The sequence below is a fragment of the Apis laboriosa genome, unplaced genomic scaffold (assembly GCF_014066325.1).
Source record: "Apis laboriosa isolate Shangri-la unplaced genomic scaffold, ASM1406632v1 scaffold47_cov149, whole genome shotgun sequence".
Taxonomy (NCBI): Eukaryota; Metazoa; Arthropoda; class Insecta; order Hymenoptera; family Apidae; genus Apis; species Apis laboriosa.
Genome location: NW_025223437.1, coordinates 2,121,771 through 2,142,346, shown reverse-complemented (window position 1 = coordinate 2,142,346; position 20,576 = coordinate 2,121,771). Strand labels below are relative to the sequence as shown.

General features: G+C 36.9%; 1 protein-coding gene across 2 annotated transcripts in view; it reads right to left on the bottom strand.

Moving 5' to 3' along the window:
* Positions 1 to 20,576, bottom strand: part of LOC122716582 (discoidin domain-containing receptor 2-like) — a 142,306-nt gene that overhangs the window by 27,216 nt on the left and 94,514 nt on the right. For both annotated transcript variants that reach the window (XM_043939809.1, XM_043939810.1), the window contains exons 3-4: positions 6,280 to 6,382; positions 1,723 to 1,954 (exon numbers count right to left, since the gene is read on the bottom strand). In XM_043939809.1, coding sequence (XP_043795744.1) covers positions 1,723 to 1,954; positions 6,280 to 6,382 — 335 coding nt within the window. The remainder of the gene's footprint in view (positions 1 to 1,722; positions 1,955 to 6,279; positions 6,383 to 20,576) is intronic.

The window sequence follows — 20,576 nt, the reverse complement described above, 5'->3', positions numbered from 1 at the left end:
AAATTTAAATCCTCGTTTCGATAAAGTATTTATATATATATATATATATATTTTATTATGAAATTAGGTTGAATCTTGTGATTTCTATGAAATTAAAACGATTCTTCTTATAAGGTTTTATCCAAAATTCTTAGTTAAAAGAGACGAAGCGAAGGATCGAGCGTACACGTGTACTTATCTTCTTCGGTAGCGTCTCACTTTCCTCTTTCCCACCGGTTCAATCTTTTCTATCAGTTAAAGGCTCTCGCCGTAGCTATCCCGTGACTCGAATCGCCCTCGAATCGTCGACACCGGCGGAATCACAATAAGGAGGAATCGAAGCGTTCCTCGTTCAACCGAGAAACTTTCTTCCTCCTCCATCAAAGAATAAATCACGGACTCGCCCCTTTTGCTCGACCCACTCCTCTAACGACCGATTGTTTGACGATGGAATTTTCACGAGGAAATCAATGTCCAAGGCTTTCCAACCCTTTACCCCTCCTTAATGACAATTTGTACCGAATTACGTCAACCCTCCCCTCCTTCCGAATTATAGAACAACTCAAATTACCCAGATACTTTTTCCATGCTTCTCCAAAAGTGTAAGTGCGGTCAATTCACCGACGAGGAATCCCGCTGTCGCGATATTATCATTACTCCCCGTTTCAAAAAGCTCAGGATGTAATAAGCTCGTTAATAAATCGCAACATGGATTCTCTTATAAATTTCTGAAATTAGATCTGTCGTTGAATTTACAAGAATTTACTCTTCTTGTATCGTGAAACAACAAATCTCTCGTTAATGAATATAAAAAAGGAAAGTAAAGAGAAATAAGGATATACACGTGTATACTATTCGGGCAAAACGTTTTTTGTTTCTCATGTTGAATGTAAAAAAATATTTTTAATCAAAGCAATCCGATGTTTTTCAATTCTTACGAATTTAACAATCTTCTTACGTCTTTTTCACATCGAAATATTAATAACAATTTTAGCAAAGAAATCTTCTCAGAAATTTCTAATCCAATTTTTCTCAATTCTTATATTCCACGAATTTTACGTGTTATCTATTCCAAACTTTCCATGTTATTCGAAAAGAATATTACAAATTATCAATGCTAGTTTCGCTTCTTACTTACCTAAAAAATCTTTGAGAAAGAAATCTTCTAAAGCGAATCTAACTTATTCTCTTCAATTCTCCAGATAAAATTACGAAAACGAATTGATTCAAACGTGTCCAATATTAAATATTATTCGAATCATCGAACAGCGATTACTACGTCAAACGGGCAAGATTCAATCAAGAAACAGCCAACGAACAAATGTTGTTCGAAGGCATTTTTAACAAATACCTAAAATAACCAGAACCAAACTTTTAACACGATCACTTTCTCAACGATTAATACAAGATCACATCCGCGTCTCTGAGAAGATCATCTCGCCCGTTTCAAAGTATAAATAAGATCTCATTAGTCATTATTTAATATCGTTAGTAATTATTTAATATCCTTTAGATGTATTATTAAAAATTATATTGTACAAAATTAAAATGAAATATCTCAAAAATTAATTATAAATTCAATAAATTATATTTTATCTAGAGATATAAAATCCACTTGTGATAAAACTACACTATGACACGTAATTTTTACATCTATACATTACGAGTAAAAAAAAATCGAAAAATCATTGATTAAAATTATTTCAAACACTCAGAACACCCAGTATTGTTACCTCCACGTACCTCCTTGTTATCCCACCGCTTGTATCGCCGCCACTCGGCGAACCCTGGTCGCCGATACTCGAGGGTGTACTCCTCCACGTATTCCTGGCCACGGCCGTGATCGTAACGGCCCTGGCTCTGCACACCGGTGATCACGTGGGGACCGGGAAGATCCACTTGCAGCCACTCACGAATTCCTCTTTCTATTTGGCTCTTGGGGCACCACGCGCCGCCGGCCGTCTCCTTGCGCAGCCTGTTTCCGTTTCAGAATTTGTTAGCGTTACCCTTACCGTTCGTCCTTTCGTTTTGATGAATTTTAATGGAGGGGAGGGGGAGGAGGGAGCTTCAAGGTCGGTGGACAGCCGCAACCAATCTCAATATCGCGCGTATATCCTCCAAGAGAGGATTCGTCGTATGAATATTAATATCTGTCCCGCCACGTATTCAATTTTTTTCTTTCCTTCGAGATTTATTTATTTTCTTCGATTTTTTTTTTCTTTTTGCGAGCGTGGAATAGGAAAGTTGGTTTTATTCGAATTATTTGAGTTGGTTTCTCGACTTTTTTCCTTTTTTTATGGAAAATGTGTGTCACGATTTATTATATTGGCGAATTAGCGTTCGATTTGTTTATTCATTAATTTGCAAGCACAAATATTTATCACCCGTTATCTTCGTATTTTTGTAGTAATCAGTAAACAAATTACCGGATATTTTTATTTAAATTGAAAAAGAATTAATTCGAAGGACGTGTATATAAAAATGATGATTCGTGTCGAAGAATCAAATTCATTTACGTCTCTCCGAAAAATTCATTTAAAATTATATCGTGTCGAAAACAGAATTTTTCAACGACGTATCATACGGGTCGCCTAGGTCTCCCTTCAAAATGTATCAAACGCGGATCAGACGGTGAAATATCATCCGTCGAAAGAGGGATAATAATAAAAGGGAGAAGGGCTAAAAAAAAAAAAGAAAGAAAAAAGAAAAAAAGGAAAACAAGAACTGATAAATTTAAAATTTTCGATCGATATTACGAATTGAAATTTGACACACATATCGGTGCGCGTTGGTTCGAAAAGAGGAGAGAAAGGGGAAGGGAGGGTGGGATATGTGAAAATCAATTTTCATTCTCTCTCGTTGAAAATTTGTCCTCGTTCGACCTGTCCGCCCGTGCACGCGTCCCGAAATTGCGCAATAATAATCGTAGCGAAAATGTAGCCACGTCAAAATCGCTACGCGCTCGATTCACGGATCGTTACGCCATCCTCCCTCCCTCCCTCTCTCTCTTTTTCTCTCTTTTCACCTTTCCATTGGGCATTACAATTATCGGCCACCCGGTAATTTTTCACTCGAATTGGACGGGCATAATTAATTGATATTATATTTCCGCTCTCACGGCGAAATGGACAGACGAAATGGTAAATAACTGGAGGAGGGGGGAAGGAGAGGAAGAGAGAAGGGGTTCTCGATGGTTTTAAGTGGTCGATGGTCTAAAGTTGCACAACGGAGTCGATTAATTAAATTTCCATTATGACGTTTTCGCGTCGATGGTTGTTTGTCGATGCGGACGAATATAGACAATTGGAATGGGAAGAAATGTTACTATAATAAATTAGGAATCCATCTTTGGGAAACGATGTCCATTTTGGAGGGAAAATTACGATGTTTCCTTAAATTTTGACGATCTCGAATCTACGTAGGGCGTGAAACGGTTTATTCACAAATGGAAAATTTTCCAGGACGATATATTTTCCCTTTTTTTGGAAAAGAGAAATATGATGTTTTCTGAAAGTGTTGGTTAATCAAATTTGATCCGTCAATTTTTTTTTTTTTTTGAACGTGCGGAGAATTTTACTTTGAAATTTGATTATTTTCAATATTTGTTGAATCATCGAATGCGTATAAAAGCACTGATAGTTTTCAATTTTATACCCTTGTATATTATAACATGAATTACATCGAGCAACGTGAAATAATAATAAAAAATAATTCGATATCAACAATTTCATTAAAAAATGTATATAATTTAAACATTAATTCTAGAAATCTATCAAAGTAATAAATAAATTTTTCTTTCTCCGATTCACTGAAAATATAAAAAAATATGTATCCATTTTTCCTACGCTCCTTTAATCCCGTTACACGTAAAATATTTCAAATTATTTAATCGAATATCTGAGAAAAACTTGTAAAACTCCAAAGAGAATTCTAATTCTAAAACGATACCATAACCATTTTAAGCAAATATATACATTTCTCAAAGTCCAAAAATTGTTAAATTAATAATCGTGAGTGGAATCGGGGCGAAGTTAATGTTTAACCCCCTCCACCGTTGTCCAGACGCGGTTATAGTCCTCCGGCCATTACAGCATCGTTCGAACAAAGAAGAACAATTCACGGGGCCATTCGCCGGTTTCAAGAACTTCTTCGGTTCCATGGAAGTGTACTTAAACAGCGAATCAGGGATTCCGGTTCTTTTCCACCCTCCCTCCCTCCCTCTCTCTCTCTCTCTCTTTCTCTCTTTCTCTCTCTCCCTTTCTCCCAGTTTCGAACGATTCCCAACTCGTCCCAACGCTCGCCACGTTTGCTCTAAATCGAGCCAATGAAACTTCGCGAAACTTTTACCACCTATCGTATCCAACTCGTGCTTCCCTACCTAATAACGAAGTTAACTTGCCGGCTGATCAGAGGATCCGAGTTTTCCTTTTTTTTTTTTTTCTTGTTAAGAGACAATCGGCCAAGGATCCATTTTGGCCTTAAAACGTTTATAAACGCGGCTTCTAACGTGTTTCCATGGGGGAAAGGGGATAGGATAAGTCGTGAGGGAACGAGGTGTGGATAAATAGAAACGTGGCTCGTGTTTGATAGCGTGGTCGAGTGGAAACTTGAGTAGATGGATGTTGGAGGAACAGGGCTCCAAATGCGGGACGGTCTGTAATTCGTGGTATAAATGGAGCCAAGGAGATCCTGTGGTTCAAACACGATGCTCGAAAGCTGAGAAAATCGAATTGTATCTAATTTCTGATTAGATATCTATGTTTTTTTGTATATATATATGAGAATTGTAAATTAGTTGGATTTATTTCGAATGAGATGAATTTAATTAAAGATAAGAAAAAAGCTTTGGACGAGATATCATTTAATTGTAAAGAAAGAAGTATGATTTTATTATTATTCTGTATTCTTTTTTTGTGGAATGATAATAAAATATACATATTCGAAATATTTTGAAATTTTAAATATTTAAACTCTATCGAACTGATTTTAATTTTATAGTAATTATTGCACGTCTTTAATCCCACTTTTATAAATCTGAAAAATCTAATACACTTTGTGAAAGCGAAGGGGTCAAAGTGGTTGAAGTTATATTAAGGTATTAATTTCCCTCCAAGTTTTTAGTTTCGCCCTTCTTGAAACTTCTCAGGCCCGTGAGAAATTTCAGTGAAGTTTCACGAAGTATTCATTATGGTGAAATGTTAGGTGTATCCCTTATGGATGGTAACGCCAAGTGTTCCGGCTGTCTGAACGGTGCTCATTTATAAGGCGTTTCCAGTGTCTGACCACGGCAGACTACCATCACTGAATACTGTTACCAACCAGGAATGGAACATGGAGAAGCTCGATTCCTCTAACCATTTAAACGTTAAACGAAGAATAGGAATATTTTTCGTCGTAATAATTGAACAGAAATAACATTGTTTAATCTTTACCAAGAATAATGATCCGATATTTTTTACCAAAAATCTTTAAAAGACCGTCTTATCGTGTACTATTGTTAACTTATCCAATTTTTACATAAACGATTATTAATCTCATTAACAAGATTATTGATACAATGATTATCCTTAGCTATAGTGCATTTTTCAAGAAATCATACATAAATGCACTTTATCACAAATCACATTTATCTAATCCTACACGAGGGATTAAAAATAAAATAATTGCATTAATTTCTCCGCATAATGATTTGAATAAATCTCCCCCCTGGCCGGATTAATTTCACGAACCCGCGAGAACTTCCAATTCCATTTTTCTCTGAAAAACTCTACGCTCAGCAGCACGACCTCACCCATACCGAGGACAAGATCGTGTCCGGTGTTCGATCATCCGGGGATCGAATATCTTCTCCGCGTCTTTCCAATAACAACGCAATTACCGGAGGATAATATTTCTCGCGGGGAGCTGCCAATGCAGCGCGATATCGGTCCCTCCAAACCCTCTTCCACCTTCCAGTTTTCGCGAATGCGGGGGAAAACCTCCCTCCCTCCCTCCCTCCCCCCGATTAATCTCTCACGCTGGACGCGATTGAAAATAAAATTCTAAAATGCGAAACAATGAGGGGTGGATCGTTAAATTAACGGATAGCGCGGAGAAATGGTGGGAGAAGAGGGACGAGGAGGAGGAGGAGGAGGAGGAAGGGTGTATGCATCGGACGTTAATGCGGAAAGCGTGTCTTTTGCCGGGGGACAGGTTTGATCCGTAACCTCCCTTTTTTAGAAGGCGAGTTAAAAAGGCAGCCGTGGTAGCCATTTAACGCGGAGAAGGGTAGGTGGATCGTCGTAAAAGTAATGCGCTCACCGGCCATTTCGTGGGCCGACGTTCGTCACATACGACGAGGAGGCCGTAATGGCCGAATCCGGTATGTCGCCGGACTCCATCCCCAAGGATTGATTGCACGTCCCTGAAACACACGGTTCAATTGTGTTATTCAACTGATATCTTAACTAATTGCAAGCAAGAAATAAGTGGTGGTTAATATAATATTTGGGTTAATACGACTATTCGGGAATATTCGGGAAGTTATCGAATCGAGGTATTGATTCTTACGTAACGAGAATGGAGATGGAATGGAGAAGGGAATATTGGATAACTGTGAAAAATTCAAGATCGAGAAATGAATGTTGGATAATTGCCAAGATCGAAGCAGTTGTCGAATAGAAGTAAATTCTTCTAGGGTTGAAGATAGTGGGGTAAGTGAAAGGATATAGAGTAAAATAGAGAAGCGTATGTCGTATGAATTTGAGAAAAATTTGGCATCAAAGGTTTGCAGTTATCGAATAGAGATATGGATTTTTATTAGGATTTTTATTAGGATTTTTATTAGGATTTTATTTCTAGATTATGTTAAATTTTGAGAATTTAATGATGTAAGAATATATTCTAGAGGGATAAATAGAGATAGTGATTGAAATGTTGGATAATATTGGACAATTTGTTTTACAAATCGAATTATCGTTATTTTTTCATTAAATATAATTATCTTGAATACGCAATTATCTAATTGCATCTCTTGGATCTCTTTTTACACAATGGATATCTTGCTAAAAGAAAAAAAGAAGATAAGAAAAATGTTAAATATTTAATAGATTGAAGAAGCATATTCGAGTTTCGTGGCATTTTCTACCGATTAATATTTCAACAAAATAAAACGCATTAAAAAAATTATAAAACGTGTGAATAAATATAATCATCGTAACATTTCACTTTTATCAAAGCAATTTATATTATCTGTAAAGAGATTATCTCGCAATACAATCAACCTACATAATCCAATTACTTTATTTCAACAAGGCTCGCTCGATAAATAAGTAAATTTCAATTCTATTAAATTTCAATAAACGTGTCGATACTTCGTGAACGAAACGTACGTTCGTAATTTCAAATTTTTCTTTCCTTTGGATACTTTGGAAGATAGCGCTACGATCGCTTCTCACAAACTTGCAAAATGGCGACCGATTGTTCACGTGGCTCCGGTATATCCGATCGCTACACACTTATTAGTCCATCAGATGCCTGAATCGCGTTTCAATTTGCTTCGGATCCAAGTTTACTGCCGTTCGAGTGTAATCTTTCCATTAAAGTTTTCGCTGAACGATAAAAGTACCGGGCCCAAGACCGACGTGAGACGGCCGAGATTCAACGGCGAGAGATTAATCGGCGCGAATAAATTTACATTATCGAGATGAGGAGTGGATCGACGTGGATTCTTTTGTCGAGGATGCATTTTCAATCGCGCGCGAATTAAACGTTTCTAAGAATAGGCGCCATTTCCAACGAGCTTTTTCTTTTTGAGATTTTTCGTTAAATTTTAGAAAGGTATAAAGGTTAAATTGTAATAATTGAAATTGAGGAATCGGGTGACCGAGAAGGGTAAGAAAATAATCTCAAGAATTATTATCAAAGTGTAGAGGGTATATTAAGAAAATTCGTCGTACGAGGCTAAAAAGGATGATTCCTTGCGCAAAACTACGTCGAAAAATGTAGAATGACAATTTCTGATACGTGACTTCGTTTTCGAGAAAACGATGATTATAAAATTTTATGCGTGTGCATTTATATGTAGTTGTAGCATTAGAAGTTAGGCGAAGTTAATTGGATAATAAATATGGTAAAAGAAGAATTCAGAAAGTTGAATGAATGAAGTGTGATATTATTTTATACGAACAGTTATATAAAGGGATACATTCAATAAAAGATTCTATCTCTGAATATACGTGCACAAAATTTTGTATCAAAATATATTGTCATTCTATTTTATCTCTTTTGCACGAAGATTCATCTACTATTTGTTCGTATTTTTGTTACATTTTTGTTGTATGGAATTCAAATTACGGAGTTTTCTGAAAAAAAAAGCGTCTATATAAGATAAAATTTAATTACGTTGGAAGTTTTAAAAAACAGGTGATACGAGAATAATTATGATAAAAATATTCTGTATATTAAATACGATGTTTTTCCAGAAAGTATATCAATTGTATTATAAAATAAAAACATCAAAAATTGTTATTAATTTAATAACTTTAATTTAATGTTCGATTCAATTGAATTGATGGAACATTCAATTTTGCAATTTTAAATATTGAAGAATAAAAACATTAATAAAAAAAAAAAACGTTCGGACGGGATTCGTCCAATTTTGTAATTTCATGTATTGCAAAATAAAAGAAAAACATTAACATTATTTAATATATATATATATATATTTTTTTTTGATATTCAATGTTACACGTTTTCTTTTGTTCTCGCTTCGCAATTATATGCTGTTGTTTTAAGAGATAATCGATAATATGAAAATAATTAAACGAATGATATTAATATCTATATTTAACAAATATTATTATTATTATTATTTAATATAAATTCTATACGCTTGGAGAATATTAATTTTTCCTACTGTGTCAGAAAATATCAAGATCTATACAATTAATTAATAAAAATATAATATCCAATATCAATGTTCACTACCTTAAGATTAATATTTTTATGATCGATGAAAGCTTAATTTCAAGCGCGAATTTCGTAGAAGCAAATATTTTATTATTATTATCAAGCTTTTTGTTCCAACAAATGAATGTTCATTCACAAAACATCTCTGTTTATTAAACAACAGGTTTTCTGAAATCGAGTACAATAGATTGATCTCATAGACGTTTTTATTGGCTTCAGCAGCCGTACGATCGACAGCACGCTTCCACTCGATTAAACCTTTCCTCTTTTCCCTTTCATCAACCCTCCTCCCGGAAATCCTTTCGAGTAAGTTATCCAGCCACCGTGCTTCCTTTTCGTCGAAATAAAACAAATGATCCTTCCAATAAACATCCCTTAGGAAAACATAAACGAAAATTCCTTCTTATTTCGAATATCTCTCTCGAAATTGAGAAAGACAATTAAAAAAAAAGTTTTCTTTCGAAAAAGAATTCTGCGAAAAATTTTCACTCGGTTACGATCCGTCATAAAATTCTCCATACATTATCTTATAAGGAAATTTATTTTTCGACGAAAAACCTTTCCTTATATTTCTGGTTTGGAAATATATTTCTTTTTTTTTACTTCAACATTCGACAGTTTAAAAACTTTGCATTACAAAGTTCTATTTAAACGATTGCTCTTCTAAAGTGCATATATTTCATTAATAAAAAAAAAAATTCCTGCACATGCAACCCGCCATTAGATTTACAATTATTTCATATAAAACAAAATTATCGTTATTTGTAAAAAAAAAACCTGACTCTCAACGTTGCTTTCCTCTCCGCAAAAAATATCGCCAAATAAACGGAGCGACTCGACGAAATATTCCTATTAATTAATTCAACTTTGCCCCCCTTTCCCCCTTCCAGATATCCTCCTCTCAATTAAATTAAACAGCGCTCAAACGCAAGTTGACATTTTTCCTCCGCGAAGAGAGAAGAGTTCGTAAATGCGCAACTTGCACAGACGAAACGTCTCTCTCTCTCTCTCTCTCTCTCTCTTTCTCTTCTTGAAAACGGTCGAACAAGGAGAAGAAGGGAGGGGGAGGGGGGCGTGGTAACCGCCACCAAACAAATCTGTCGTAATTCAAGGTAAAAAACGCTGGCCGGAAGTTATAAAAAAGTTTCAATGAAAGCGGCGCACACCCTCGTCCCCTGGGGGAGGGGGATCGTTTGTGCGAAGCAAGGGATGGTCCTAGATGGCATTCATGCGAACGTACGAATACGTCGCGCATCGTTTACCGAGCACGTACATTCAACGTAAGTACGGATGCAGGAAGCATCCTTCACGATCCGCCATTCCAACTTCCTCCACGCCGATTCTCCCGCCGATTTTTGAACTTCCATGGCATGGAAATTTCATGGGAGAGAAGTTGTGAACGATGTGTAAGGAGGATCGAAAATTTTGATATTCCATTTTTTATTTTTAATTCGTAATAATAATGATAATAATATGTATAATTATCAGCGTAGAATAACGTGTAAAGATCGTAAACAATCGTTGGATTAATATATGAGGAAATATGTAGCAAAATTGGGGAGCGCGTCAATTTTGACACGATAATTTAACGCATTTAGTTTTTCCCTTTATTATTTTATAAAATCGCAAATTGACATGTTGGTACATTGGGGAATAAAAAAAAAAAAAAGGAGGGAAAAAAAGAAAGAAAAATAACGCAAAGTGATTGGACAAATTGATTTGTCCCGAAATTGTATTTCCATATAATGCACGGCACAATGTCTGACCATAGACGGGTCGCATTCTACTGTCGATTCGCGTGTCAGTCACGTCGAACGTTTCTGATTGCTATTACAGATATTAAATTGGTCGGTTTGTTTACCGGGAATTCCAATCCATTCGACTGGATTCGATTGGACCTCTCGTTGATCTCTAATATTAGAATAAATCAATTCTTATACAATTCTTCGTACAAGATAAAAGATATTGTTAATCGTTCAAAATTTCTCAATTTTTTGTACATACATATTTCTATCCGATAATTAATATTCATCCAAGTTCTCTTGTCTTTCGTATACCATAATTACATATACATTGATCCTTAAACTTAGAAATAGAACCATACATCGTAAACCATAGATATATCAACTTGAACAAAATTTATCACAACAGTCAGAGATCAAACAAGTGAATACCGATGATCGAAACTCAAAATCTCGATAATGACTCGCAAAGAGAAATTTAAATTGAAAATGTTAGCTAGCATAAGCGAAAGCGTTTCATCTTTAACGGCATCCCACCACCGCAACAGTTTTCATCGCGGGAAACATTGTGCGGCAGTCAATGCGGCACAGTCGTCTCACACGTGTCTCTCTCGGAGACACGAGCGGCAAATCGCATAGGCGTTTGAACTACGAAACGTATTCATAGACGAGCGATGCACCCACCCGTTTCGCTCCCCGTTTGTTTCTGTCTTTCGATCGATGCGTGCCAAGCCAGCAGCGTAACTATGTACAGGAATGCTCGAGTCGCAGGCGACATAAAATAACGCGGGCCTCGAGGGACGCGGGCTATGCTCCTGACATTCGTGTTCGTCGATTCCTATGTATCCTCCACGCCAAATACCACGCGTATACGGATGTACGAGGCGCACACTCGTACGAGAGAAACGTACAAGAGTATGTGCGTGTGTGTGTGTATGCCAGAACACAGAGAGGGAGAGAGAAAGAGGGGCGAAGAGAAAGAACGAGACGGTGCGAGAGCACGCGACAATATCGTGCTCGAACGTAAAGCAGTGGAAGAGGGACAAAGAGAGAGAAATGAGGGAGCAAGATGGCGAGAGCACGCGACAATCGCGAGCCTCCTCGTGGCCCTCGTGTTTTAAAATGTCGAGCGCTTTTGTGTATATCGAGGAAAATTTGCTCCTACGTTCGGGCAAATTGCGCAAAAGGGAACGCCTCTCTCTCTCTCTCTCTNTCTCTCTCTCTCTTTTTTTTTTTTTTTTACGCGGCTCGTTCCTTTCTCATCCTCCCTTTCTCGCCCTTTGTCTCCTTCCAACTCCGTCTGTTTTTCTATTTTCGCCATCGCGGCGCCCTCTGTTCAACTTCCGCTCGCTTTCTCACCATGCTACAGTATCTCTCTCTCTCTCTCTCTTTGTCTCTTCCTTCTTTTGCACGTGCTTCTTGAGAGAGAGAGAGAAAGAGAGAGTGAGAGAGAGGGGAGGAGGGGATACGGGTGAGCACCTTCCAACAATTTATTTTCTGTACTGAATTAGTGCGCTCTCAAAGTGGCTTTCCCTGGTCACGAGCGAGCGGAAATGCAGTCGCTGCGCGGACCGCGATTCTTCGCTAATTTACGGTGCATTATGTCCGCGATGTAATTTGTTAGAATTATCTATTACACGTGTATGCGTGTGTATGTATTACGTTGAAGCGACCAATGATTTCACTGGAATTTCGTTTCACGGGTGGAATTGTTGGGATGAAAAAGGGGAAAAGGGAAATGGGGGAGGGGGTGGGAGGGGAATGGAGAAGTTGAAGAAAGAAAATGAATTCAATTCGAGGAGAAGCGATTTGACGTTGCTTTAAATGACGTTCTACTCTTTTTTTTCTTTTCCTTTCTTCTTCTTTTTCTTTTTGTTCCTCCTCCCTTCCTCTCTCCTCCCCTCCCCATTTCTGGCATGCGTTACCGGACCTGACCGGTCCCCCAGAAATGCAATTTCTCTTGTTCAACGGTTAAGCTTCGGTGAAAATGAGGACGTGGTTAAGCACCTTGGAATGATTTACCTCTCTTTGGTGTTCCTATGTACCAATGTATTACCCCCTATTTACTCTCTCTGTCTCTCTCTCTCTCTCTTGTTGTAGAAAAAAAAATTTATGTCCATTCAAAGGGGAGTACATTCTCGTAACCTCTATTCGTCATTTTTCGGATAAATCAGGGACAAACTCAACTACCATTGAACCACCAACTTCTTTTCGACAGGCGTAAATCAACTCTCCAAATTATATCGACGTTCGTTCCCGATGTACTTTCGCCATTTTTTGTTATCCACCCTCGTGAATAATGACTCCATTTTTATTTCAAAGAAGAGAAAGAGGGGGAAAAATTTAATATATTCGTTCGATTATCGTTCTATTTCTGGTTATGAAAGTCTATTCGTGAGTAGTATGTATCCGTATTGATCAGACATCATTCCTCTTTCCGAGATTAATGTAAATCGAACGATCAAAAATTGAAAAATCGTGGTCCACTTTATCGAGAAGAAAAATAAAACGCTAGAAATTCACTTTACATTTAATTTCGAAAATCCAACTTCTTTCTCGCCGTTCAATCGATTCGTTAGTTCCTTGAGGATCGCGCGTAACAACGTACACGTAGAATTCACAAAATTCACGTAAACTAGTAACAAACCACGCATATTCAACCAATTTCTCATCCATCTTTCTTATTCTTACCTTCCTCTTCCGATGATCTTTCGAAAGCAACGTTCGATGTCCTCCTCTCCCCCTCCCCCAACATCGCTCAATCTTTCGAGAAATCGGCCGATTCCTCGTCGAATCGTATCCCTCTCCCATCTCTTACCATTTCCCTTAATTCAGTTTTCAAGTCCGCCGAATGCCCTCGCGTGTCTCGACACACGTCCGCAATCCGGAATACCGTTCCTTCTCGCGGTATCGTTGAAAAACAGGGGCAGGGAGGGGAACCAGAGCGAGGGAAGGAAGGATCGCGAGACGTTTCATGGATTCATTGCGACACATTCCACGTCGAACTATTCGTCTTGCGAGTTGGCGTGCAATTTAGCGGGGAATACGACACCCGGAAATCCGGGCGTCCCCCCTCCCCTGCTTGAATCTGCGCGCGTGCCTCGTTCCTCTTCCGCAGGCTTCACGCCTCCGCGGGATCGTGGACGACCATCGCGGTGGGCCAAAGAGCGCGTCGTCGAGGGAACGGACATTCCCTCGACATTCGAGACACGTTGATGACCGAGGATGTGTTACAAACGACGATGTACTCGACGAATACCTTTTATTTTCTACCTCTCTCCTTTCCTCTTTCTTTTCTTCCTTTTCTTTCTCTCTCTCTCTCTCTCTTTCTCCACCTCCGGATCAAAGGATCCGGCACGTGTTAACTTTCCCTTCCATTCTTTTGAAAACTACTAAAACCACCCCTGTAACGGGTTTCTTTCTCGGTTCCCTTCTCCTTCCTTTTCTTTCTCTTTTGCGCGGTGCGTGCGTGCGGCGGCAAAGAGTATCGCCTTTGATCGCGCGCGCGTGTCGATGAATCGTGAAAACGTACGAGGAGGAGTAATGTAACCGGTGTATATATAACGTTCTCCGGAGAGGAAATTATATACGCGTTGAAAAATTTGATTCTCTTCTAACGTTTCGAAGAAATGTTAGATCTACTTTCTCTCAAGAGGAAAGAAGTTTTATTCTGTTATTTATGATAGAAAAAGAATTTCCATTTATAATTTACTGGAATTTGAAACACGTTTCGTGAGAGAGAGATATATATATATACATTCTATTTTATTTCGCAGAGTAATTAATGTTATGCGATGTATATTGCAAAAAAAGGATTAAAATACGCTTTTTTTTTGAGAATTTATAGAAAAATTCTAAAAACGTTTCCCACGAAAAATTTAAATGATAAACGTTTCAACCATGAAGAATGTTCTCCATAAAAAGGCAATGCGCTGTATACAGCAGTACGGTTAACGTTAAGATAAAACGAATTAAAAAACAAATTTCCAAATAATATATATATCGTGTAGCATATTTCCAAATCATGTATCATCCTTTTTGATAAATATTTTCAAAACTTTAGGCGATGTTTCATCCAAAGTTCCCGGATCGCGAAAATTGAAGTGATTCGTAATATCGAAATCGTAAGGAAATATATATATATGGATGGGATTTGCTCTTTAATTAGAACGCCAATTTGAACGTCGACCTACTGGTCGAGATTCGGAAAGATCTCGTTCAAAGCGAAAGGAATATATCAAAGATTGGTTAGACAGATGTTTACTACACGGATTCACTGATTAAGCTTGTTTCGATCACATATATGGGGGGAAGGGGAAAGGAGGGTCACGCTTATGAATCGTGTCGGGTATCTATGTATAATACATAAACGACCAGGCGCCTAATTACATGTCTCTCTGACGTCGAGACTATAAGTACGAAGCCTGAAATATATATACGTATATATATATATATCCATTCGAATAATTACACATCCTTGATCAAAAGTCTTAGGATGTTTATTACGTTTGCTTTAAAACTGAGGAGGAAGGGAAAAAAATAATCGTGAAATGTAAAATGTAAATTTTGTGGAAATAAAATTGCAAACTCAATGTTTTCACGATATCCTTCGATCTTTCTTCTATGAATAAAAATTCGGAAATAATAATTAATATCAATAATTTCTCAGTTAAAACTGTATTTAAGAGACTGTATATATATATATATATCTTTAGCAAAGCTCGTAACTGAATAATCTCGGTTTTTCTACAAGAATCTTCCATCTCTCATTTAAAGCGAGAATTAGTATTCCAGAGGGATGATAGCACTCCATTATATATACAATATTCCAGAGTTAACGATATAATTTAAAGATGCATGCAATCTAAAATTCATAATCCTCTAAAGTTTTCCGCAAAAATTGAAATATCTTGAAATTTTTTTTTTTATTATTAAAAATTACGAAAAAGTCAGTGGTCACAGAAATTCTATATCGCGTCATCGCCTTCTACGTTCAACGAATAATAGAAGAAAAAAAAATAGAAGAAGAAGAAGAAGAAGGAGAAGGGGAGGAAAGGAAACGAGACAAACGACGGAATGAATAGTCGAACAGAGATTGCGTGAACGCTCGAATTTCAAAGAGAGAGAACGAAGAAAAGGCTGGGAGACGAAATGTAAAGGGTGAAACTTTCTTCCTCTTCCTCTCTCTCTCTCTCTTCTTTTCTTTCCTTTCCTTTCCTTTTTTTTTCACGCGACACGATGTTTAAAATCACAATTCCGCTCGATGCTCGACGAGTTCTCCAGGAAAATTGCATTCGACGAATGCCACTATTCTGTTCCACCACTGACGATCCAATGCGATTTCTCCTCTCCCTCGACCCTCCTCCGCCACTTTTCACCCTAAAAGAAGTTTATCGAGGCGACTATTCCTCGCGCATTGGTCCAACCAAGGCTCCACTCACACGCTCCTCTGCAGGCTGCATTTTCTTAAAACTTCTCTAATATTTCCTCCTCCGTGCACCTCGTTAAAGTCTTTTTCCATCGGCGCGACGACGCCTCGTTCGCTCTCGTTGCGCTCTCGTGTTGACGAAACACTTGGCCCCCGGAACGCCATTAAAACTTTTCATATACACTTTCACGGTTAACGTGTACACGCGCATCCGTGTGTACGTATTTACGTATGTACGAATGGGGAGGAGATGGAATCGGGGAAAAAATAGGCAACTCGTTTCCCAAGCTGAAAAGCTTCCTTTAAACGTTTTCCTCCTCGCCTTTTTCTCGCTTGGCCAAAGTGCCGTTCGTATTGGAGGCGGACGATCGAGGCATCAAGTGCTTCGATTATGTCCGCTTCTTTTATGTATTTATTCCTTTCGAATTGTATTTATCGTAGTGCTTTTCTTTCTTTCTTTTTTTTTTTATTTTTATTTTTATATTAGTTTCTCGAGAAGATAAAAATTGTTTCACCCCTTTATGGTTGAAATTATTTTATATTAATACTATGGTGTTCTATATTAGAGGAGAAATAATTTTTAATATTCAATTTTAGAAGAATCCAAAGCTCATTAAATATTTTAAATTATATTAAATATCGTCGAGGAATCATTTTCTTTCCTCATTTTGTTTCTTCGTTTATTTATAATTATATCGAAAATCTATTTCAATTCAAATCCTATTAATCATACTTTTCTTATATATCGAGTTTTAAATTAGATTCACAAATCGAAATTTGCGAATTAAATTTTTATTGCTTCGTAGGGACACATATTTATCTTTCTTTCTAATTAAATATATATATATATATATACACAATAATAGTATTAATATTATGTTTAAATTTTGCTTACGATACGTTTCTTACGATACGATTCATTTACGGTTACGCAACGGAGAAGTAGCCATCGAAGATAATTGGTTCAACACTGTTTCGATTGAAGCACAACCTGTGCGTGACCAAAGACGATGCTTCTGAGAACGAGCAATGGCTGGTTGGGTCGAAGTCACGTAGCTATTGGCCAGTATGGGGGACACATATTTCGTGGACCAAGATGCGTGATAGAAGTTCGAAGTGGAACTAGTAGTATGCGGCCCAACGTTTAAATCGCGAGGAAGATTGTTCTAGGAAAACCTGTCGACGGAATTGGGAAGTCGAGAGTATCTTTTGATAAGAGAGAGACTGTGAGTAACGGCACTTACCCGTCGGAATCGAACCTCGAGATTGAATGCACGCCTGAGTGGATCGACCATCTCTTAGCACGAGAGATTTCCACCCCCTTTTCGCTTCTCTAATAATTCTAAAATAATTTCTAGCACGTACCTATGTACGTTTTTCTTTTTACTCGAAAGCTTTGCCACAGTTTTTACACCTAATTCTATTGCTTTTCGATAAATTTTAATGTTTCGTGTATTCTCTTGTTCTTGTAAATATGGATATTATTATTTGATAAATGATCGACGTAAATTATTATTATTGTTATAAATGATCGTTGCCAAAATTTTATTATCATTGGATTATATATTTAACGACATTTTTAATAATATTATTTAATATTTATCCGAATTTTTTTTAACAAATTAAAGGAAAGGTATTAATAGCAATGAGAGAAAAATATATTGTCGAAAAGAAAATCGTTATTATTGGTAAATTATTAAATGTACTTTAATATAATATCAAGTAAATTTTTAAATTGTGATTTTGTAAATCTTTTTTTTTGAGTATTATCATGCATATTTATTCATATTAGTAAAAAAATTCTTAAAACTTCAGATCATGAATTATTATAAAATGGAACAAACCTCATGTTTATTCGAGTGTTTACAAATCATCCAAAAATTTTATTACTCATTTACATACATTTGAAGTATTTTTCACTCTCACGTTCGAATCAACACTTCAACTATAATCCTCTGTCTGGTAATCTGTCTACCTTTCAGTTCGGATAAGAATCATTTCAACTTACACGCAGTCCATCGCCAAACTAATTCATTCTCAAACGACACGTGTTAATTCAACGAAAGAAATATTTTCTTGTATTTGAGAGTTTAACCTTCTCTAATCTGATCAGTGAGAAAAATAGTCGTTATCAAACACGCGAAGATTCACGATTCAGTGATCTTTCTACGAATCGAACTCTCTTCGTCTCCTCTTCTTCGAGAAATTCCCTCGGCTGCAAGAACATCCTCCGGGGAATTTGAGTAAGCGTGTGCATAGCGTTGCTCTGGTCCACTCTGGTAAGCGTTACTAATGAATGAAAATCCGGATTGGAAACTTTCCTGTCACCCGTACCACTTACTCTCCCCGGAGCAATCGGCTTTGTCCGTTTCTCGGGAGAGGAGAAGACGAGACCTCTTCCCTTCTTGCCATCCGGTTTCCTCCTGTTTCTTCTGAAATAGCGCCGCGTTTCACGTAGCTCGATCCACCGATAGGAGAAAAATCTCACGGTGCAAAATTAAACGGTGCGTCCGAAAATGCTGGAACATTTTTTTTTTTTTTTATTTAACAATAGACGCATTCGAAAAGTCGAAAATTTTATTTGGAATTGTATAAACGTAAAATACGTATAAACAAACTTGAATCTCAAATTTGTGACGTGTTTGTTTTTTATTGTATTAATTTATTAAATATCTTGAATGAATTATTCAGACACGAGTATCTTAATATTTTTTTTCAAAAAAGAATAAAAGGATGTAGATGATATATTATAAATAAATAAAGTGTTAAAATATATTATAAAAAATATATTAATAATTAATAATAATATAATAATTAATAATAATATTAATAATATTATAAAAAATATATTATAAAAAATAAAATGTTTAAGAAAGAATAGATTTTAACATCATTAAAAGTACACACAAAATTTATATTATTTATCTTCGTCCAATTAAAATTTCTTCTTTACACTATCTATATATGCATATGGATACCATGAAATATGTACATACATCTTCTATCACTTGATATCTACCAGTTTCAGACATTCAAATTACACGAAACATTCTATATATGTACACATGCATATATATTATTTCCTCTCATTTAATATCCATGTCTCAAATCATTTACATGAAAGGTACATTGTATGTGGAATATTTTGAAAATTCTTTCTATTTTCTACCACTTAATACCTACCCTGAATACAACAGACCAATACGAACGAAACATCCTATATACATATACGTATATACGTGTTCCCCATTGAAAATTTTCTCTTATCTTTTTACTTTATTCAATATCCGCGCCTCGTGCTGCATATATCACCATCCAAGCGCATCTCTCGCACGTTGCATTTTCACGCCGTCCACGCTTCACTTCTCCACCTTTCGCCACACCTTTCGAACCGTCCCGCTCCTTTTATTTCGTTTGCTTATATCGTTTCCCTCCCCCTCCCCGTCCGTCCTTTGAAGCGATGGGAGCATCGTCAGGTGTCCAGGCTATAATCCCATCCGGTTCGAACTCGATCGGGACAACAGAGATGGCCCAAGGGTCGTGGCCAATGGCGTAGCAACGATTCCCCGAACCGCACTTGACCGCTCTTTTATTTTCACCGATTCCCCCCGGAACGCCATCCCCACCCCTCCGCCACTCGATTCGCTAAAACCGGCCACCACGGGATTGTCCCTCGGACAATGCGGAGAAAATTCCCTAGATTTTAGTTACGCCCGTGCATCTGCACGGGGGCCGTCCATTCCCATGCAAGGAATTATTCAGACGTTCGTCGAAATAAATTTGTCGAGTAAAACGGTGGACTTGGCGCTTTCGAAAAAAAAAAAAAAAAAAACCTTTTAACGTTTTGGCTTCGTTCAGTTTCGTTTCGGAATCGTTTCGGAATGTATCATCACGATTTCATTCTTGTTCTCTTTAATAATTCGAATAAAATTTTTAAATACTTCTTACGAAGAATATTCGAAAATGGTTTTTATTTTCAGCTTATATATATGGATTTTAAGATATGGATTATCCAGAGAATTTAAATATATTTGATAAATATATATATGATAGTGATATTTCTGATAGTCATATATAATTCAATGTTATTATAATTGTAGTATAGGTTTTTTTAACAAAATTAAGGGTTTCCAATATTTTCAATGTGTATCTTTGTTTAAATTAAAATTCTCGCAATTAGATTCGATTATGGCGAAGGGAGATTCGAGAAAAGATGTGATGCGAAAAATAAGATTCGCTCAACAAGTCCTGGGGACGCGGCAGGACGTATCGAATGTTTCCGAAGTGCAAACAATTCTAACGAAACGAGGCGGCCAGGTTTCTTTACCAGATCCTAAGACCATTCTTTATCCAACTTCCAGGATCAACTGTTGGTAAGTTGAAAGTTGTTCGGTCGGGGAGAGTTTTAAATTGTTCTAATTTCTGCTTTCGAGCGTTAACTTTCAGCGTAAAGTGAAATGCCCCATCTGGAATTCTTT